The following is a 21,989-nucleotide window of genomic DNA, read 5'->3' on the forward strand; positions in this document are numbered from 1 at the left end:
ATTTGGGCTCAATAGGCACAATTTGTCCAAGCCCACATATGGGCTGGACCCAACATTTCTTGCGTTCGACGTCTCTGTCGAGGCGAACGATTCTTCCACTTGCGACAGGATTCGATTTCCTCCCGCAGTGAGGTCCCGTGTCCCGGTGGAGTTATCGAGTGACGCGCGTCTGTCGGCAACCCATGCCACTGCCAAATCCACCAGATGGAAGGCACCCGTTCACTCAACTCTGAGCGTCTCCTGCGGTGAGGGAATTAAAGAGGCCGAAATATGTGCAGAACATATTTCTATCCATTAAGTCGTATTGATTTCCTTGTGTGAAGCTTTCGGAGTAATGCTTGATTTGTCTATGTAGATAAATATTGAGGAAGAAACGAGTTAGATGAACCATTGATCATTCTATCTAGATGATCAAAGACTTTAAAATTGCTCTTAAGTGCTCGATCAATGATAGCTTAACCATTGCATTATGTCGGGTCTTACGTGTTCGTTCATTTGTACTCTTTTAGTATTCTTAGCAGAAGAAAGAGATGCTGCATATTGCAAAAGTAATATCACATAGAGGTTGAGCATAACATTTTCATCAGGTTGGATGAAATTTCTTTGCAGTACCCCTACGATGGTGGGGTTGCTGAAATCTTTCGCAAGTGCTAAAATTGAACTCCCATTTAACATCCAGATGTTGAACAGGCACATTATCAACTATAGGCACATCACATTCAACGATGATTGTTGTAATCATTACAAAAACAAGAAGAACTCCATGGTCAATTGCTGATAGTGAAGACCAGTAACGTAATAATATGTACATGGTTCCTGGAAAACATTACAAATTTTCCACAAAATTCACTGTAATTTTAACGGCCTTCGAGTTCGGTCATTGTGATCTCACTGGGAGAGCAATCTTCTCCTATGGAAGTCCGAGTGACATAGAAACCAGGCCGATTAGGTTGAGGTAGCATGACCGATTCACTGCTTAGCATCAGAACAACCTCTCCCATTGTTGGCCTGTCTTCGCTCCCTTCTTGCACGCATAATAAACCAACTTGGAAGCACCTGAACACTTCAGACACAGGGTAAGAGTGGCCGATTGATTCTTCCAGCAGCTCCAAGCATCTACCTTGTTTCCACAGCATCCAAGCCTACAGAAATCAATTTATACATTTGAGTTTTGCAGTGCTGAATACTAAATTTATGATCTTATGTAGAGAACACGCAGATACCGACATGTCCTAACAGATTTATACGCTGATCTGCCTGAAGGACCACATTATTCTTCTTGCCACTCAAGATTTCCAGTAGCATTACGCCAAAGCTGAAAACATCTGATTTCTCTGAAAAGAGCCCGCCCATCGCGTACTCCGGGGACATATATCCACTGCATGTGATCAAGAATTTTAGCTAATCATTTAATATTATAGTTGAAACATTTTAGTGTAAAACTCACCATGTTCCCACTACTCTCTTTGTGTTCCCCTCGGTTTGGCCTGCTCTGAATGTCCTTGCTGTGCCGAAGTCTGAAATTTTCGGATTCATCTCATGGTCAAGGAGAATATTGCTGGCCTTCAGATCTCTGTGAATGACTCTCAACCTAGAATCTTGATGAAGATAAAGAAGCCCACGAGCAATCCCTATTATGATGTCAAGGCGCTTTTGCCAATTCAATAGACTGCTCTTTCTTTTATCTGCTGAATATTCGATTTAGTTGGTCAAAGAGAATAAAGGTGATGCTTATGAACGAGTTGCTGTCTCATGAGATTGACACCACATAAGAATCCAAGGTTAGATCCTTACACATGAGATCCAATAAAATATCATCTATATAATGATGGTATAAGCAGCAATCTTAATTGGTCTGCAACCTACAAACTGAAATTCACTTTTTGCCTGCTTCGGATTTGATTGAAAATGAAAAGATATAATTTATGGTATACTCTTTTCATTCACTCTGCAACAGGTGTACGGAAAGTCAAATATTGGACCAGAATGTTCTGTTATGCATAGATTTATTTAGGTACTCTCTTTATCTTCTTTTATGCATTCTTCCATACTAAGATGAAGATCATTTTGAATGAGTTCTAAGCATATTAAAGAAGAACAAAGCATATAATTTTCCTTTTGTCAACATCCTAAGGTTGTAAGCTACTTTAAATGGTTTTGTATCAACAATCTACCAATTAAACGTGTGCAGGGACCCTACCTAGTCCTTGTGCTAATTATCCAATTAAATAAGTGGTATGCATAATGAGATATGACGGACACATAATATGTTGTGAAGACTATTTAATGTACCTTTGCAAATGTCTGAATTATCGAGTTGATACATTTAGTTTCTCACCATGACTACCCTATCATATTCTAACAATTTGGTATGAAATCTATCTTCAAACAAAATGTGGCAATTCAAAAATAGTTGAAGGATCATAAAAGACAATTGCAACTATAAGGAAATAAGCATAGTAGACTAATTTACAAGGTACACAATAAGAAATTAAACAAGTTTCCAAACGACTACTCAATAACTCATAAGCAATTACCCAAAGTTATCTAGTCATCCTACAAAGTGATAATTATGAGACTCTCAGGCTCATGCTAGAGTCAATCAAGTCATTGTAGTAATAATCCAGCTTGTAATCCCATGACATGCATGATGACCACCAACACCAGAGTTTGTTAATAATTCTATGTATACTGATCTAAGACATACATACACATGCATTAACAAGCAGTGCAGGATAAATGCAATGGTGTGGATTTTGAGGCCAAACCGAATATGAAAGCATCCAAACTTGTATTTTGCATGTACTCATAGATCAGCATTCTTTCCTCATCCTCAATACAGTAGCCAAGTAAGCGGACAAGATTCCGATGTTGAAGTTTGGCAATTAACATAACCTCAGTTTTGAACTCATCTATGCCTTGAATGGAATTTTTGGACAACCTCTTGACAGCAACTTCGTGCCCATCTTCCAACTGACCCTGCAATTTTAGACATAGAATATTAGTTTCAGAATACGGTTCTTCTAAAAAGCATACGATACACAATAATTAGATTCATAATCAAATTCCCAGTGATTGAAAATGTTACCTTGTAAACAGGGCCAAACCCACCCACACCTAATATCTTGTCTACGGAGAAGTCATCAGTGGCAGCTTTGATTCTACGCACATCAAATAAAGGCAACTCTAACTCGCTTTCTTTGCTTCCAATGGAGTGAGAACTCATCACTTTACCTGACTCATAGATTGGAAAATAATAAGTTAACTAAGTCCTCCAAATGTTTTCAGAGCTAACAAGTAATCACCCATTGATGCTGTTAATAGATGAAGAAAACTTTCATCCAAAAATAAGCAAATAGTTTTCCAGTGTCCTGTTATTCTTACAGGCTTTTAATCATCTGCATACAAGTTGAGATAAAAAAAATGTCTGCATCAAGCCATAGAAGAGAAATCACCACTCAAATTAAAACTACAGTATCCACTCTTAAGGAAGTGAGTACAAGGACATCATTGTCATAAATGGAGCACTAAAGAATCCTTTGGGTCAAATAATTGGGCACCACCTTCAGAAGGATTAAAATCCAAAATCTTTCCAAGAGAAAGGTAGGTCAAATAATTAGGCACCATCTTTTTTTTCTTCTTTAGTGTCCTGTTTTAAGGTGGGGTGACGGAAGAGAGTGATTGATTTGCAACGCTGCAATCATAGTCAAAACAATCAGATAGACTACCAGGAAGACTGCAACTCAAGGCAGACAAGATGGTCTACTCTCTTAATTTTTTAATATGCAAGCATCAACTCTAGGACATGGAAACGAACATAGAACCTAAATAAAACTAGATAAGAGTGTAAATACTTTTGCAATCCATGTTTTCTAGTGTGAAGCAGTGAAAACTTATGCATGAACTCTGCAGTTTAGATACTTGATAAGATAAAGAAGATAACTTCTTCAAATATAATTTAGCTTTAGTGTTCCTTTTCACAAAAAAAAAGAAAGTATGATCATCGTCAAGGTCAAACAAAAAGAATTATCCTGAACACCTAATAACTATTATCTTTCGTCATATATCTAAGATATTCAGATAGCAGTCAAGGAAGAAAACTTCTATAAGATTGTTACAGCAAAATCATGCAGACATTGAAAATCAACAAATGATGTTTGAGGCAATACTTTAGGCAAGAAAAATGTCCTAGTGTAAATAAAGTTCAAATTACATATGAGCAAATAATTTTCAGCAGTTTCTTGCAAGGAATTTTTGTCCCCATGCAACACACACGCAAAAGAAAGAACAAAAAATAATACATTTCCTAGGGGATTCAACAATGACGACCATGTTTACTGTGTGGTTCTTGTTTGTACAAACATCAGGTAAAATATTATCTAACTTTCCAGACTATTGTTCATTGATTTTGGATCAACTTTGGAACAAGAAGAAAATATTCATTTACACTAGATACAAATTAGTACAAGCAAATATAAAATAAATATACCATGGTTCCTTCTTCTTCTTCTCTTCAACCATAAAAGCAAAGCAACACACAGCAACAGAAGAGAACTCAGAACAGGAATAGTGACCGCAATCGCCAATCTTATCTTGTTGCCAGAATTACTTATTGAATCTGCAAAGGAAGTTAAAACTAGAACTTTTATCAAGGGTACATTAGTTTCTACTACACAGTACTCAGCTAAATTGTTTTATACTACGTACAATCATTGTTATATTCAACGATTTTAAAGTATATCAGTGGAACTTCCAATGAGCTAAGAGAGGAGGATAGAAAGTTGAATTTCAACTGGGAAAATAAGGTACCACCTTCGACTACTCGATCAACTATCAAGGTTCTAATCATTGGCCTCTATGCCTACAGAGTCTTTCCATACAGAAAGTTAGCAACAACAAGAGTGGAGAAAAAATTGCAATGTAGAAACGAGAACATTTCCCCAAGATTCCCAAGTGAATTCTTAAAGCACTAGAGATGGAAGAGCATATTCATGGCATGACTACTTATCCAAGTATAACAAAAAGTGAATAATCTAGAACAGTTACTACCTAATTGTATATAATAAGAAAACACTGATAGTTGTCCACATGATGGTGGTTTGGTTCGCTAATCGGTAACCCTTTTACTTCCTCATCTTTGGAAACTGAACTGCAAAACAATTCTGTTCCTTGACTTTCATGACAGGAAGTTCAGTTTTTACAATGTATGAGATCCTAGTTCTATTTATCTAAATTCTTTCTAGGTTGGAAGATGTAAATTATTGAACTGAAACCAATTCATTTCCTGTGATATGAGTCTTCTATATTAAGAATTACCTGGTCCTGTATGTCCTTTACTAATGAGCAACACTTCACAAACGCTTTGTTCCAAATTTCCAAGTAAAGACTTTCTTTCTGTTTCAATGTTGAATTTTCTTACCTAATTCAGAAGCTGCAAGCCGAATGTACAGATCATCACCTCCTTCTATAAACATCCTAATATCGACAAGATCACTAAGCCAATTTATACACATACTCTCTCCATTCAGAGCATATGCCAAGCAAGAACAATTCTTCAAGCACAAGTCCTGGCACTCATTTAGAGTCTTGTTGCTCTCAGTGCTGGCATTTGAAGTATCAGGCAGCTTCACATTTTGCAAAGGAAAAAAACCATCGGTTGAACAATTTAAACCTGTTCGCCTAACACAACCATCTGAATTCTCTCTAAGATCCCAATCTTTAGGTGACTTAGGAGTGAAGCCCTGCAGACATTGGCATCTAGGTGAGTAGATGGTGGTGCACATCCCATTAGCTCCACATGTTGCGTATTGATCGCAGGGGTCTTCCGGAACCAACCAGAAAAGATCCCATCTATTGCTTGCAGTAGACCACACCAAGCGTTGCAGTACACCACTCGCATCAAGAACTGCCCGGCAATGAACAGACTTGTTCAAGCTTTCAAATGTATAGTATACCTCATGTTGGTTCATAACAAAGTGGAACCGGAGGACACCATTTGTCCACATGTCAGGACGGCCACTCCAACCTTTTCCATTCCATGGTCCAGTGCGAAAGGTCCGAGAAGATCCTTCCCATATATAGACTTCTGGTACTCCATGAGGATCCATCCCATAGGAGTAGTTCCCTGGAGAAGGGTCCGAACTACTCTTCCACGATATAAGGTGTCTGTCTAGCTTGGCAGAAAAATCCAATCCAATCTTCATGCCTGCCAGAAATGTGTCAGATGGATGATCAAAACTTTGCCATAATATGCTCTTTGGGATTCCTCCTGTCAGGATGAGATTTCCTGAGTCTGAAAGCTGAAGTAATGGATAAGTAGCATTCGATGTATTCGTTGACCATAAAATATTTGCATCTTTGTTGAGCAGTAGTAGATTTCCATCAGCAGTAAGATTCAATATTCTCACGGAGCCATTCAGTGGAGTGTCCCTGTTGGCAACCCATACTATTGGTTGATCTGGGATTTCCTTATACCATATTCCCAGGTACCACTCGCTCGAATTGCCTGGTCTGAAGAAGCCCAGTTCAAAGATTCCTCCAGCGGAGGTTAAGGTTTGGTTGTCACTGAGAGGTGTGCTTGAGGTTAGTGTGTCTCCTGCAGAGAGAGGAGAGAAGACAGAGAAAAATAATATGAGAAGATATTGGAACTTGGATTGTCATGCTCACCCAACAAAAATGCATTTCTAATAGATCTTCTGAGATCAAGCCACACAAGCATGAAAAGTTCACGAAAGCAAACAATCTAATGGCCAACTGTTCTAAAGAGCATGGTTGAGAATCTTTTCTAGATAGACTGCATCAAAACAGAGCTCCCATGTCAATAATATCATTGGTTGAAGTTTACTTGCATTCTTGCATAGTAAACACAAAATACCACATGGTCTAAATTGTTGATGCGAACCTTACATTGTAGTCTGGGATCGTACCATGATAAACTGCAGAAGTTTTGAGACAATAGAAACCAACAACTATAGTAATAATACAATTGCGCCTCAAAATCAAATCATGTAATATTTATCATTGAGAAGATAAATTAACACCATTAGGCTATTTATTAGAAGTAATAACATGTGTTTAACCCTCGCCATTCTATTATGTATCACATCAAAAGCTCGCATCTTTGATCCTAATCATCACGAATTCGTCAATCTATTCCTAAGAATTGCCTCCAATTTTGGAGATTTTTCTAACTAGAATCCGAGGTTCGAATCAAAAGAAATTAAAGAAAGATAGGGGTGGGCATGCAAATTTTAGGTAGGTTTAGCAATGATAGGTAAGGGATAATATCGAGAACAAAGAACAAAGAATGAGTGAGTTATGATGAAAACATACCTTCAACTCTCAAGAAGGCGAGACCTTGACCTGAAAAACCCTATCGAGGAAGCTGCAGAAATATCAAGAAAACACAACGCAAAAGAACAAAAGGAAACCCTAACATTTCTGGTCTCCACTCACCACTCTCATTTTCATCTCAACATCTCCCATTTCGATCGCCTCATCGGCGACCGGGTCGGTTGAGGATAAGGACCGCAGTCGATGTTTGGAATTTGATCGGACTGAATCCAGATGGCTCCACTTGACCCACGACTAACTCTAGTCGGAAGTTGGCGTCATGACCGAAGCTACAGGCTAAAAAGTCAAAACGGACGTTGCACGTTTCGCTAGAGAACAAAAGTGGTTGAATTATTTCACTATACTGGTTTTCGCGAAGCAACATGGCGGTCTCGGTTTTCTACTGTGGAAATGGTGGCCATGACGATGGGAAGAAACTGTGCTGTGACACGTGCAGCTATTAATTACTGGTAATCCAGTCATCCACTTTGAACATGCACTTTGAAAATGGGCCAAATTGGTGGTGTCATAGTCAAGCTGACGGACGCAGCTGGACATAGCGGTTTCATGCAACTAAACAAATTGGTCGTTTGTCTTTTTGTTCCTTTTCAAGGGAAGTTTGGTGTTCTTTCTAAGATACGCACCCATCAGAAGGCCAACAAGAACGCAGGTTGGTTGACTAGGCTGGATATTCACATTGGCATTATTGGATTCTTGCTACACTGGCAATGGAACTCCCAAAAAATAGGACAAATAGGCCAAAGTCAGCGAACTGCTCGCTGATGCCTCCATTTTATGGCATTATCGCATCCACATAATACCTCCAAGTTGCTTGCTCAAGTTTCCTCATCAAAGAAGAGAAAGGGAAAGAGAAAAGCTTGCTCAAGCCCTAGATTAGTTAAACGAAAGGGAAACCGGCATGCCTTGTGCAAGCCTCTAGCACTTCTTTGGATGCTCACCTCCTTGTAAGAAATGGGAAGAAAGGTATCATACTACTGTTTCATGTGATTGCCTTACTGCTTGTAATTGTAAGCTAACTACTTCACAGAGAGAGAGAGAGAGAGAGAGAGAGAGAGACTCAAAAACAGTTTATCCTTAACAAGAGCACAAGATTTAGATGCCAACCACTTTTAAGTGGTAGAAGAATCTGCGGAAGTAGCAAAGACAATAATCATGTATAGAGTTCAGCAAGAAAGCTCCTTTACAGGCAAATTCGCACCAGGAAAGCTAGCAGGGAGATCACAAAGTTTAGGCACACAGTTCATTCGTACCTGGCTGACCATGAGCTACGAGAACTCCTGCAGAAAGGGCAAGCACGATCCAGAGCTTGGTGATGGACATTCTTTCTCTCTTCTACTTTGGCACCAATAGGAACAATGCATTCTTAAAGCACCTCTCTTCTGAAGTCAATGGCTCCTCTAGTCGATCACAGGTTAAGTAGAACCTGGAGAATCTCGGCATTAAAGAAGTCGACTTCTGACTTTGTCAAAACACAAGAAGAAACAGAGAAAGACGCAAAGAAAAGGACAGTACTCAAATCTCGATTCATGTTACAGATCTCTTACACATTGCAACGAGCTTGAAGTACCTATTGCCGGTATCCTGTACCTAAACTTCTTGTTACTCGATATCATAGGTCGGGATGTCAAGTGGTTTAACTAAACTAGATATCATAGTTCTCTGAGATTGTTATTACGAGGAAAGATGCAGTGAAAGAATAAAAGGAACTGCTACTTTCCATGGACAAGGGGGACTTCAGGTGGATTAAGGAGCGGAAATCTAAAGTCAACTTGCAGGACAACTTCAAGAATTTTCTGACGTAAGATTCGAAATCAGCAAAAAAGCTACTTGGACTTGAGACAATGGAGAGTTTTGTATGATAGTCCTTTTTCACTCTTTAATTTGTTCCTTCTGGCTTGTGCTGCTGTTCTCTTGTCCCTCTTGTTCTCTGCAGTGTACCTTTGTCATCCTTCATGTAAACATTCTCTTTGCTGCTCCAGTGTAGCAGATACTTAGATATTAATTGTTTTTGATCTTTTGAATTCCACATGAAATAGATATGGATTAGAAAAGCAGCATATAACTTCTGAACATATAAAAGCCAGCCATAGTGGCCTACAAGTTACGGCAGATTGTTCCTATTGTACAAAGTAAACCGGAGATCGTAAGTTTTCAGGCACACATCTCATCTCGTGCCTGACTGTCCGCTAGCCATGACCACTCCTGCCCAAGTAGGAAGCAAAACCAAGTAGTTTGACGCCAGTAGGAAGTCGAGACATCGCGTCGTTCTTGCGCTTCGAAAAGCCAATGGCTTTGTAGTATACTCCGGCTAAGCAAAACCTAAATCTCTCTATAAAGAAAGGTGTGGCTTTGACCGTCAGCAATCAGATTCAGAACACAAAGGACGAAACGGATACAAGCTGCAGAACCGTCGGCGTAAGACATTCTGTGACGGCACACCTATCTTTTCTTACTGGACATGAATAACTGAACATTCACCAATTTCTGATGGCATTCGTGGTTGCCTTACCCCTCAACTTTGCCATTGAATGAGGACTCTAAAGAGAACTATCGGCCCTCCGGCGTGGTGATGGTCATCTCATTTAAAGAACAATTCGCAGCTAACATCGATGCGTGTTCTGCCTCGGTTGCAGTTGCCACTGTGAAGAAAGCAGGCTGTTTAGGATCCGCCAAAGCGACACTTTCATTACCAAGCATAGCGATGACATCCGACATGGTGGGCCTGTCACCAGCGTTTTCTTGGACGCACATGAGCGCCACATGAATGCACCTCGACACCTCCCAAGATGGACATCCATCGCCTAGAGATGGATCCATAAGCTCCGACCAGTTACCTGCTTTCCATAGTTCCCATGCCTGTGCCAATCAAACCAAGTAATAAGAGCTCAAGTTGGTTGATACATGTTCATATCACCAAGTTATACTCACATGACCCAGAAGGTTGAGTGCATTCCCCCCATATTGATGAAAACCTGCACTTCTCTTTCCAGTTACGATCTCCAGGAGCAGAACACCAAAACTGAAGACATCAGACTTGATCGAGAATTGACCCTGTGAAGCATACTCAGGTGCCATGTACCCACTGAAAGGTATAATAAGATGATACACTTACTGTCAGCACATGCATATTGATTTTATGGAATGCGCTGATGTAGTCATCCATCACGAAAAATGCGTTACACTTACTATGTTCCAACAACTCTGTTTGTGTTTGCTTGTGTTTCGTTTGAGCCAAAAATTCTGGCCATGCCAAAGTCCGATATCTTAGGATTCACGTCCGCGTCCAGGAGAATGTTGCTGGCTTTCAGATCCCTGTGAATGACACGCAGTCTGGAGTGCTTGTGAAGATAAAGAAGGCCTTGAGCTATCCCTTCAATGATATGGGCGCGCTTGCTCCAGTCCAGAAGGGCTCCTCTGGTTGAGTCTGACAACAGATAGATAAATTCAAGCATGATGCCAAGAGTTCTTATAGATGCAAGTAAAATGAAGCAGCAAATCTTAGTCAAAACCGACCGAATAGGAAGAAGTCCAAGCTCTTGTTGGGCATGTATTCATAGACGAGTAGCTTCTCCTCTCCTTGAATGCAGTATCCCAATAGCCTTACTAAATTCCTATGCTGAAGCTTTGCTATGAGAATAATTTCATTACTGAACTCGAGTAGCCCTTGTCCAGAACGTGCAGAAAGTCTTTTGACCGCTATCTCCTGTCCTTCTGGCAATTGGCCCTGAAAAAATGTACCAAAGATCTCCATTAAAGACAATGAGTGGTGCATTTAAAAGCCTGTAAATTTGCTTTGTACTCGAGTCTTCCTCAGCTATGTAGGTCAAATTTGCTTGTGTTTTTTCTTGTCTCTACATAACCGAACAATCTTTGCTCAGGCTGATATGACTACCAATTCTAATTGATCCTTGCAAGACCTGTTTGAATTGGTTTGCAAATATATTTCATGTATATGGACTTAAAAGAGCTCAGCAAATAAAATATTAGCTCTCAGTGAAGCTCGAGCACACAAAGGTCCGTTCGGAGTGTTGTATAGATATGATACCTTATAAACAGGTCCAAACCCACCCTCTCCAAGCTTATTCTCGGCTGAAAAGTCGCTTGTGGCTTTTTCTATATCTGAGAAATGGTACAGCAAGAACTCTGCAGCTCTGTCGCCTTCTCCGATCTTAATTGGTAAGTGATTCACCAATGCAAGTAATGATTTCTCCTCGTGTGACCTTTTTGTGTCTGATTGGTTACATAAGGTGAGAATCATAAACAACATATGCATAAACAATGAGTACTCACAGTATCTGCGACATCATTCATTACCTCTGCTTCTCCGTTTTCTGAACCACAGAAAACACACGAGAGAGCAAGACAGGAGTAATGTAAGAGATGCTGCTACCGAGGCCATGATTTGCAGCAGCTTCCTCTTTTTCCCTACAAAATGTGCTAACGTTAGATGTCACACTAAATCCCCTGCTTAATTTAGAGCAATAATGAGGCAAATGTGTCCTGAAAATTTTCCCACAAAGGTGCCTATAGTGTGTATTGTGTTCTTTTCAGTTACCTTTATGATCTGAGGAGATCTTGGGTTCAGATACTTGCGCTCCTTGAGACTCGGAATCAGCAACTCGAATGTACAAAGTTCCAATGTTGATGTTTTCACCACCGTCGACTTGTTGCAGATTTACAAGGTCCCCTTGCCATAAGCTACAACCTCCGGAGAAGGCATAAGCGGTACAGTTACAATGTTTATGGCAGGCTGATTCACAGTCTTTGGCATCTGAAACATCCAATTTAGTTGCATTTGCATTAAACTTCATATGGGGCATCTCCACAAACTTATCTGGCTTTTCTCCGCTCTCGCACTGCAAGCTGGTTTTCCTGAGGCACCCTCCTCCTGTGCTTCCTTCAGTCCAATCTTGCAAAGATGCTGGCTGAAAACCAGGCAAGCAGTCGCAAGCCTTTGGTTGTATCGCTTCATTGCAAACGCCAAATGCCCCGCAGAGGTCATACACATTGCATTGGGTGCGTGGTTGAGCCCAGAACATCATCCACGATGTTTTGTTCTCTACCCATCTCATTTGCTGGATTTGACCTGAAATACCGATAATGAATCTTGAAATGATAGAGTCATCCTTGATAGAGTAAGTGACGTACAGTTCGTGTTCGTCACTGACGAATTCAAAAAAGTAGATGTCGTTTGAAGCCATCTCAGGAATCAAGTTGAATATTTCCCCGTCCCAATCCCCACTGCTCCAATAAGTAGTCCCTTTCTTCCAGATAAGGAACTTGGGCTTGCCGGTAGGATCGAAGCCTAAAGAAAAATCTCCGCGAGCAGGATCATCTTTGCTTTTCCATGACGTAAGCAACCGGTTCTGCCGGCGATTCAGTCCAAGCTTCATACCGGGGAGGAAAGTATCAGTAGGATGATCGAAGCTCTGCCACGAGACCATCGACGTGTTATCGCTACTCCTCAAAACAAGATTGCCTGAATCCAGGATGGTCGCTTCCCTGTTATTCGTCCCAAGACCGGAGGCCAATACGGATGAGCTACCCCTGCCGTCTAAAAGTATGAGATCCCCATTGTTGTCGTCGAACATGAGCACACCGGATTTGTCTGCGATCGCGTTGTCTCTGTTAGCCACCCATACCAGCGTTTGCTTTGGCACTTTGTGATACCATATGCCGACATAGCGGTTGGTCGAGCTGCCGGGACTGAAGAAGCCAAATTCGAAGGTCTTGTTGGCAGAGACAAGCGTTTGTCCATCTCGGAGGGATTGGGATGGCAACAGGGTGTCTGCCGCAAGCGAAAACACGATCCGTGAAGCAGTGGAGATGATCAAGAGGGGGAGGAGGATGTAGCGGCCAGTGGTGCCGTCCATTATGGCATAAAGCGAGTTCCGAGCTCCCTGTGATCTGCAAGGTAGATAAAGTCGTAAAGTCCGTGTGGAATGGTATGACAAGAAAGAAGCGTTGGAGTAGAATAACCAAGTTGTCCATCCGGAGCATTGACTGACTGCTCGTAATCGGCAAGTCAAGCTTTGGTGCGTGGAGATGAATGCACCAGAAAGAAATCATCGGTGTGTGCGTTGCCTTTTTCTTTTCTTCGATTCGGCTGGCCCACTCGAAGAAGTCGGGAAGCTTCATTGTCTCGTACTCACATGTAGACGTGGAACATTCAAAGTCAAAGCACATCTGTGGTAACATCTCTTTTACTTTCGGTGAATAAATCTCCTAATTAATTATTTTTATTATAGATCACATTTCGAAAGGAATTAAATAGATAGTTTCATATCTAATACGACATATTTAACACGTGAGCATAAGAGCTTTCGTGTCATTAGTTCATAGCCAGCGCGTTGTTAACCCGATCGTGATCAGCGCAACAGTGCTAATTATAATGTACAACTATTCGTGTGACTTTTCATATTCGAGTTAAGATGAGATCATTCATGCGGAACACCTTCTTGCTAAATGTTGACGGTTATTGGAACCATCTAGAAAAGGGTCTCAAAGTATATTATTCAATTAAATATTTAATTATTTTAAATTTAACATCGTCTTTTTCCATATTACTACTGCCTTAAATATCAAATGGATTGAGATTATCTCGACCTAGTTTTGTAATTTTTATTAAATCTTTAATCATCTTGATACTAAGCTTATGATGGACTCAATAACTCAGACTCGATAACTACATCAGGGTATATTCGATAAGGTTCATTTGATGATTAAATTAGTTTAGGTTCGAAGCATTCGATTAAGCATCAAATTTTAAAAAATTATCAATCCAAAAGAATTAAATATTTGATAACATACCTGAGAGCTTATTTATAACACAAGATGTGACCTTTCGACGAAGGCCATGATTAATATCAAGAATGATTATGCACACCATCCAATTATAAATTAAATTATGCAATGAATCTTGAGGATAGAAAATAACAGGTTATCGAGTCAATTTTTTATTTCAGTATCATGTGACTGATCTTATGGAGGTGAATCAATCCTCTTGTTGGTGTCATATTGTTAGTCTCATAGATTCAAGCCCTTAAGTGAAGTTGACGAACCGATTAGATAAAGATGACATGTTGAGAGTTGTCTATATATTAAATTACACGTGTCAAATTGTAACTACTCCTTGCGGACATATTAGGCTGCAAGAAAGATCATACTATAAACGAAGAACATTTAAACTGTTCAACGGTGGATGACATGCAACTATCATATGGTTTCGTGTTGTCGGACTCCATACAGATATGCTCTTTAAAGGAGGATGGCGGTAGATTGGATTGGATCAACACGTTTAGCGATTCATAGGTGACAAGATCCGACCCATGTACTCCACTTGATGATGTATTTGCATATACATGTGATTTGGTGTCCTTAATCACAATAATCCTTGTGATTTGGTAGAGATATAGTTTCTTTAATAGCTACCAAATCAAGATTATGGAGGGTTCAGATAAATCTTGGACACATATCAGGATCCGTTATCGGATCGTATTCCCGCTGCCTTCCGAGAGCACGAAGACGAGAGAGACCCCATCTCCCTCATAAATCAAAAGAAATAAGTCTATCAGTGCATGCTGGGCATCAACGAAAGCAAAACCAGAAAGGGATTCAACATTGAGTGGCTCTAATCTTAGGTCATTGGATCATTGAATCAGTGGGTCGACTAATCGGATCATATGTTTCATATTTTTTTATATATAAAATCAAAATTATGTATTATATTAGAAATATGAATAAAAATCAATCAAACTGTCATATAAATTACAATTATTTTAAAAGCAAAATTCATTTCAAGAATAGTTTATTTTTGTTTTTATTCTGAACGATCTAATTGATTTAAGTTTGATTCTCGATTTTCTTTTGGATCCGATGAAATTGTCCTTTTCGGATTTGATAACTAGTTTTCCACCAAGCAGACACACACGCTAATTATTTGCTTTAAGTAGCTCTTTCAGTTTTAGAACCGTAACAATTAATGAACAGAGATCGGACATCGAAAGCATGCACTGAAGTGGCTTAAGATAACCGTGAGGAACATATCTATCTGAGCAGTGACGATCGTTGTCTCCACATAATTAATATGTGCACAAACAGTGAAGGCCAACGCAAACGAAGATCAAACTAGAGCATTAAAGTCTTAGCTTTTCCGCCACGTTACGATGACCATAATAACCTTGCTGTCCTTTCAAAAAGAATGGCAGACCTTAATACAACCACACATGTTTGATCCCAAAGAAGGGTCATCAACATTAGATTTACCGCAAGGGAAAAAGGCGTTCTCGATAATTCGAAGACCAAAGTCAAAGTAGCGTTCGCACTTTGAACAGCAGAGAATTGACCCTATCAAAGTCCTAATATACACGTGTATCTATCTATCTAATATATACAATCGGTCGAAGAGTATCTTGCAAAGATCGGCACGTATGATCATGGAACTGGTCAGCTACGCCCTAAACAAGATGACTTTTGTAATCATCACGCCCTACTTTCACAACCTTCGTTTCCATCCACGAGCACATACGTTGCTGATTGATATGACGATGACAAGAACTGTGATCGTGCTTTTTCTTAGTCTCTTCCTTTCACGCTTTCTTCACATGAGATAAGACGCCACATTCGCCTGGCCTGTGCGACACAACATTGCCTGCGCATGAACGCTTTTGTGTCGCATGAAGCAGCACTCGCAAGTGATTGAGATTATACGTATCCCATGCTGTGTCAAATCCCATGCAAACAACCTTGGAAACTATACGAATGTTTTTAATGCTTCTGGAAGTGCTCTTGTCCAAAGCCAAAGGAGAACCATTTCCCAAGTTGCACCAGTCGAAGTAAGAGACAAGATTTTCTTGCCTTTTTATTTTTTTTTAAGGTTAATATCAATACAATTCAAAGAAATAATTAGTTCTACGGGGCAAAATTTTAAATCTAACCTGTAATGGGTGGATCAAAACACACCACCATCAGATCTCATATGGATCATACTTAAAAGGAACTAAAACTATCATAATTATAGTAATTTTTTTTCTTAAATATCTTCTTTTCTTTATCTTGTTATAGTCAAATCCTTCGGCTTCTTTCCAAGAGGCCTCGTCGGACGACCCGCTTCTTCTCCTCCGCCTCTTCCGTCCACCTCCGCCGGAGCTCTGTGGTCAGTGTACACTCGTCCACTTGCTTGATGGCCGCCGCCGCAGCCGTTCCGCGTGCATAGCACCAACAAGCAATGAAGAAGAGCCACGACGACGTCCACAGGATCGCCAAGAATCTCCCCCAGAATACCATCACCACCAGGCTCCCGATGAGTAGAAAGATTGCAATGCCCGAATCGGAAGTGCTCACCGGCCCCCCCGATGGGGTCTTCCTCAGCTCCGGCCCCACGGGCTGCGGTGCCTGCTTTCGCTGGGGCTTCTGCTCCGTGGCGTCCGGAGTGGAGCGGAAGGATGGCGAGGACGCGATAGAGAAAAACGATGAGTTAGAGGAGACGGAGGTGGAAAGAATCGACGCCGTCTTCCGGTCGTCGTCATCCGTTGAATCCGATCCCTTCTGCGACGACGGTTGCCTCGACTCTTTCCTCTTCCTATTGCTTCGCTTCTGATATCAATTCATTCATCCAAAACAATCATGCAGGAGAGTAAAATATCCAGTTTGGAATCCATACAAGATCTAAAATTGCAGAAGGAACACATGGACGCAGAACCCGTACCAAGGCAGAGACCGCCGACGACCCCAAGATCTTGGCGACAACCCGTCGGTGGTGGCGCCATCGTAAGTAGTGGGGCGACTCCGGGTTTACGTCGCCTCTGTACGCGTTCGCCTCGTCGTCCAAACTCGAGGCGGAGAAGCAGAAGACTCCCTGGTGCTTTCTACTGCAGTTTCCCATGGCAGCGATGGGCTTCGACTCCAGCACTGGGTTCACGAGAGGCGCGAATAGGAGGAGGAGAAACTACACGAGTCTGTCTTCCTCGTCCAAGAATTTGGTGGGTGAGGGGTGGAAGAGACTGCTGGAGCGCAGTCTATATACATGACAGGGGGGTGGTTTTGGGCATTCCCTGCTGCCTAAGTTTCCCGTACTGGCGATAGGGGAGATGTCAGTGTGGAGGTGAGTGACAGTTCTGTACCTTGTTTTCTCCGCTGGATTCCTTCTCCCTGTATCACCATATTGATCCACTCGCCTATGTAGGTGGGACCCCCTTCGACGGCCATCATCAAAGCGCTGGTGGGCGGATATGGAAGGATAACACACGTGTCTGTTCACAAATTGACTCGATCCCTGTCTTGGTTGGGTTTGACCGATTGACACCGTCTTCTGCACAGGCGTCGAGGGTCTCGGAAGGAGGGTATTTTGGTCTTCTGGGTTGAAAGGATGCGATCCTGGAGTTTCCATTTTTGCTCGATCTCCATGGGAGACGCACGAGTGGCCGCTCGACCGAGTCGGTGGCGAGTGATCGATGCATGGAACAGAGTCCTCCCCACTCGGACGACCCAAAATAACGACAGTAGCGTCCGAGCGACTCGTGATCTCATTCCAACATCACAATCGTGCCGGCCTGCCCTCCTCCCACGGCGTCTACAAGACCAGTTCGCTCGATTCCACCGCCGTGGGAAGGACTCCAACATATGAATACCCACCTGGCTAATACTGTAGTATATGGTGTCGGACAAAATCATGATGTGACAAGTTTGAAGCACCGCCAGAACCATGGTGCGTTCTTGCTTTCTGTCCACGTCAGACGCCACATGGATGATAAGAATGGCACATCAAGACTCGTTAATCTTTAATGGGACTACAGCTTTGGCGCCACGAGTAGAAGAACAGAAGACGCAGGCAGTCGGAAGAACAGGCTATGAACTGTTAAAGAGAAGAATTAGCTGCTTATGATGATCATCCTGCGAAATCGCTGTCTTGTCTTGTCCTTTTCTTCTTCCTTGTGACGTTGAGAAATCGCTGTCTTGACCCAAAAATAAGCCAAAATAAACTTCATAAAAAGAGAAACCACGACATGTTTCCTTTATGCGTTTTCACAGCATTCAGCAATACCTTATTTTCATAGTAGTTTCCCTGCTTGCACATTTAAGCACGATGATTGGAAGACTAGAACTGTTAGCTTACATCATGGTCAAATGAGCAATTTATTCCTTCAACATCGAAGATACCTGGCTGATCATTCTTGGACAGGTGCCTCTTGTGCCTCATTGAAGTAATATTCCCTGAAAAGTAAGATCAGATTAAGTAATTGTTGGTCCAACCAAATCTAAAGAGAACATAATTAAGACAAAACTTGATTGCAAGATTTAGCTAACAAAGAGTTACCATCATGCACAAATGAAGCAGTCATCAAAGTTCAGATGGAATAGATTGCAGATGGAAACAATTAGCACCACAAATGAAGCAGCTGAAAAATATGTTTATGCATTTTGAAGTTCCACGATTACAATTTCCATCATTCGGTAGTCTTTCACGTTTATTTAGCATGGTAGGTGTAATCAGTTCGCCTTGTACTCATGAAAACCATAGTAACTATTGTTATGTCATCAAAGTTCAGTACATTTGTTTCATCAAACAATCACTTACGATTGTACTTTAATAGACTCGTATGGTCAGAAAGCATTTTCATTTTTTTGTCTGATACTGTAAACTGATGAGCAATAACACGAGCATCTAAAGCATCATGCCAAAATAAAAAAAGAATCCTATAAGTCATTCGTATAGCAAATCTTACATTCTGTGGACAGAATTAGCAAAACCAAACTTAGCATACCGTATTTTGCAAGTAAGTTGATAAAGCCCGATTCCAGCCGTCGTGAGAATTACACTAACAAGGTTCTAGTTCTTCTGCAAAATCAACACAACAGGAGTATAGTATCAACAGCAGAGTTCATTAGTTTAGGTATTACATTAGCAGTTGACTCATCAGTCTTTCCTTTAGCAATCAATCCAACATTTGCATTCATTTAAGCTGTTATGGAACTTTCTTCTTTGTTTATGTGCAATAAATAGAAACAGAACTAACTGGTAAACCATGAACACAGGTTTGGTTGCCGCCAAATCTTACGACCATATGACCAATTTGGGGGGAACTCGACATAGTATGTGTTGAGATCTGTTAAGATTTGCTGTGATTTAAATTGTTAAGATCTATCAAAATTTACTGACATGATAGATTAGAATATAATTATTGATTTCTTCCTAATTATATTATCTTATAAGGCTATATCTATATACTATTAATACATAGATCTATTTAGGTAGTTCTTTCTTTCTATTTAGGTAGTTCTTTCCTTTTTTTTCAACTATATATAATTTCTCTATTCAGGCAAGTGAAATTCTCTCCTTTTGTCCTACTCATGGTATTAGATCAAGGTTAGGTTCTGAATTTTTTTTCTCTACCGACTATAGTATACAACAAATTTGTTTCTTTCTCTCAGTCTTTATAATCGGTCCTCTCTAATGACTCTCTTTGTTTTTGGTTATGTCTAAAACTCCTAAGTTTATTTCTAATCTTTCTAAACCTATTCGCACAAAATATTTCTCTTAATTTGACAGTCATACTCTCCAGATCTTTGAATTTTTTTTTTTTTTGGAATGGTCCCAATCAATTAAGATCTCTCTAATGAGTAAAGAGAAGTTCAAATATGTGAATGAGACTACAAAGACACTGGCAACGGAAGATGCTTCATACGAAACTTGGGAGGTCGAGAACATATTGTGGCTGCTTCATTGCATACAACTAGAAATCAGCAAGACATACATTCTTCTTCCTACGATGAGAGATATTTGGGATGCTGTCAATAAAACCTACTTCTCAGATTTTTCAAAGCAAAAGGTAAATTCAAAAGACAAACGCAGGGTACATCAAACATCGTAGATTACTGCAATAATCTACAAGGTCTGTTGGCTAAATTAGACCTATATAAAAATCTAGAAATAGGATCTGTTGTCGATGCTAAAAGGCTAAGAAACTTATTGTATTGGGTCAAATTCTAAATTTGATAGGTATGTAATCGTATTCTCAGTAGAGAACCTTTTCCTGATTTTGATGAAGCGTTTACCCTAGTTCTAAGTGTTGAAAGCCAGTAGAGAGGCAAATTATGATAAGCAGAAAAGAGCAAACCACCTGAAACCTCTACAAAACAAATACCTTGTATTGCGGTTATCTACGACGATATGCAAGCTACAATACACTAACAGAGGTGTCAAAATGTTATCTATAAAAGGAAATATCAGTGTAATCAATGTACAGTACCTGTACCAGATAAATTCAGTGCATGTAACAACTGGATACCAGAGAAATACGAAGACTTCATGTCAGAACTTACAGAATGTAATCACAGTGTGATAAGATGCAAAAGTTTTTCTTAAATAAAATGCGAAACTTTATTTACGTAGACGAACAAGAACTCAAGCGACTTGTTATCAGATGCCTTTTCACATACCAGCTTGATGAGGATAAGAGATCTTTTCAGGTGGCTTCGGGAAATCAGCAATATCTTGCAATGCTGACACCCCATTTAAAAGTTTGGGCCCAGAAATGAACTGTATGCAAGAGAGAAAACTATATATTTGTTGGTCTTACCAATCTATATTAGACAAAAACGACAAATGGAAAAGAGTGATACCATTTCTCCAAATATATTGAGATTGGATTTAATATGAAACGGAAAACTTGAAGCCAGATTAACCGAAAAAGCCATGTTAGATTTTCACTTGACAAATAAATCCATTATTGCATTATATTCACTGTTCTGGAGGACCAAGAACAGATTGATCACAGACCAAATACTGAATCCCCAACTCCGGTTTCATAACTTTCAAATAAAATCATCTATAGTATAAGCATTTCAGATTTAGATATACATTTGCATCGCAATATCGGGCTCCGCCTAAAAGACGAATGATTTATACTATCATCTTACTTCGGGAATGAATCCGAGAACCCTGATGGTATTCAATATGATGAACAAGACGAAAACGCAGAAATATAGCATGACTACAGAATTGATACCTAGGAAGCGAAGAGCAGGGAAGGACACCACCTTCGCCGAAGAATAGGATCGAAAAGGGGCGAGATAGGTTAGTGGTGGGTGGAAGCAAAATGAACCGGCCTTCCCTCAAATTCTTAATATAAAGGCACTCGAACGTCAGCGGCTGCTCTCCAGGGGGGAAACGGCTATTAATTCGATTCATCGAACGCGTCCGGATACCGATCGATGTTGGATCCGAACCGATCCGTCTGATTTCGCGTGCTGCATTTTCCCTGTCTAGAACGGGGCAGGAAACACCACGTCCCTCTCTGGTACTTGAACCACACCCATAACGACAGAAGAATAGTGTGTTCCCTGGCTCGACCGTGATTGCGGGCAACGGATAACGACTTCAGAGACGAAAGCTGATATGAATCCGACGCGCGTGTACGCACATATTGGATATCGTATGACAAGCTAATTTGACTGACTGATTGTCTTAAAGAGAAATTTGACCCCTTCTTTTATGTTTTTTTGTAACTCAGGCCATTATTAATTCATTAATTTATGGCATTCGTCTGTGTCATACCATAGAAAAATTAGGAAGCGTAGTGCTATGGTCATAGCATAAAAGAAAAGATCTAACCTTTATTCACCGTACAACACACCGT

At 40.5% G+C, this 21,989-nt stretch overlaps 2 protein-coding genes and 1 long non-coding RNA gene across 5 annotated transcripts; all 3 read right to left on the bottom strand.

Moving 5' to 3' along the window:
- Positions 1 to 695: 695 nt before the first annotated feature.
- Positions 696 to 13,274, bottom strand: LOC135650032 (receptor-like serine/threonine-protein kinase SD1-7). Its single transcript, XM_065169098.1, has 15 exons — positions 11,909 to 13,274; positions 11,668 to 11,778; positions 11,399 to 11,583; positions 10,867 to 11,077; positions 10,540 to 10,777; positions 10,282 to 10,435; positions 9,902 to 10,209; positions 9,292 to 9,323; positions 5,420 to 6,595; positions 4,490 to 4,618; positions 3,089 to 3,234; positions 2,769 to 2,979; positions 1,448 to 1,685; positions 1,228 to 1,378; positions 696 to 1,142 (listed from the first exon to the last, which is right to left on the bottom strand). The coding sequence occupies exons 1-15, from the start codon at positions 13,224 to 13,226 to the stop codon at positions 858 to 860; spliced, it is 4,893 nt and encodes a 1,630-aa protein (XP_065025170.1). The 5' UTR covers positions 13,227 to 13,274; the 3' UTR covers positions 696 to 857.
- Positions 13,275 to 16,293: 3,019 nt separating this feature from the next.
- LOC103997813 (uncharacterized) lies at positions 16,294 to 17,492 on the bottom strand. Its single transcript, XM_009419138.3, has 2 exons — positions 17,060 to 17,492; positions 16,294 to 16,947 (listed from the first exon to the last, which is right to left on the bottom strand). Exons 1-2 carry the CDS (start codon positions 17,234 to 17,236, stop codon positions 16,417 to 16,419), a joined length of 708 nt encoding a protein of 235 aa, XP_009417413.2. The 5' UTR covers positions 17,237 to 17,492; the 3' UTR covers positions 16,294 to 16,416.
- An 841-nt stretch (positions 17,493 to 18,333) lies between these two features.
- On the bottom strand, positions 18,334 to 21,490 carry LOC103997686 (uncharacterized). Of its 3 annotated transcripts, none has more exons than XR_672660.3 (4): positions 21,360 to 21,490; positions 20,791 to 20,890; positions 19,116 to 19,189; positions 18,334 to 18,564 (listed from the first exon to the last, which is right to left on the bottom strand). It is a non-coding gene; the product is annotated as an uncharacterized LOC103997686 (long non-coding RNA). The 3 variants fall into 3 exon arrangements; XR_010501490.1 differs by having other exon boundaries at positions 20,791 to 20,909; positions 21,360 to 21,488; XR_010501491.1 differs by lacking the exon at positions 20,791 to 20,890 and having other exon boundaries at positions 21,360 to 21,488.
- Positions 21,491 to 21,989: the final 499 nt, after the last annotated feature.

The sequence above is a fragment of the Musa acuminata genome, chromosome BXJ3-9 (assembly GCF_036884655.1).
Source record: "Musa acuminata AAA Group cultivar baxijiao chromosome BXJ3-9, Cavendish_Baxijiao_AAA, whole genome shotgun sequence".
Classification (NCBI taxonomy): Eukaryota; Viridiplantae; Streptophyta; class Magnoliopsida; order Zingiberales; family Musaceae; genus Musa; species Musa acuminata.

What these genes read in the sequence shown, in the direction of transcription:
- LOC135650032 (XM_065169098.1), bottom strand. Translation starts at nt 13,226, where the DNA reads ATGGACGGCACCACTGGCCGCTACATCCTCCTCCCCCTCTTGATCATC. An exon ending in CTTGGACTTCTTCCTATTCG is followed by an intron (nt 10,778 to 10,866) that starts GTCGGTTTTGAC and finishes ATCTGTTGTCAG; the next exon opens with ACTCAACCAGAGGAGCCCTT. An exon ending in AACAGAGTTGTTGGAACATA is followed by an intron (nt 10,436 to 10,539) that starts GTAAGTGTAACG and finishes TATACCTTTCAG; the next exon opens with TGGGTACATGGCACCTGAGT.
- LOC103997813 (XM_009419138.3), bottom strand. Translation starts at nt 17,236, where the DNA reads ATGGGAAACTGCAGTAGAAAGCACCAGGGAGTCTTCTGCTTCTCCGCC. An exon ending in CGTCGGCGGTCTCTGCCTTG is followed by an intron (nt 16,948 to 17,059) that starts GTACGGGTTCTG and finishes AATTGATATCAG; the next exon opens with AAGCGAAGCAATAGGAAGAG.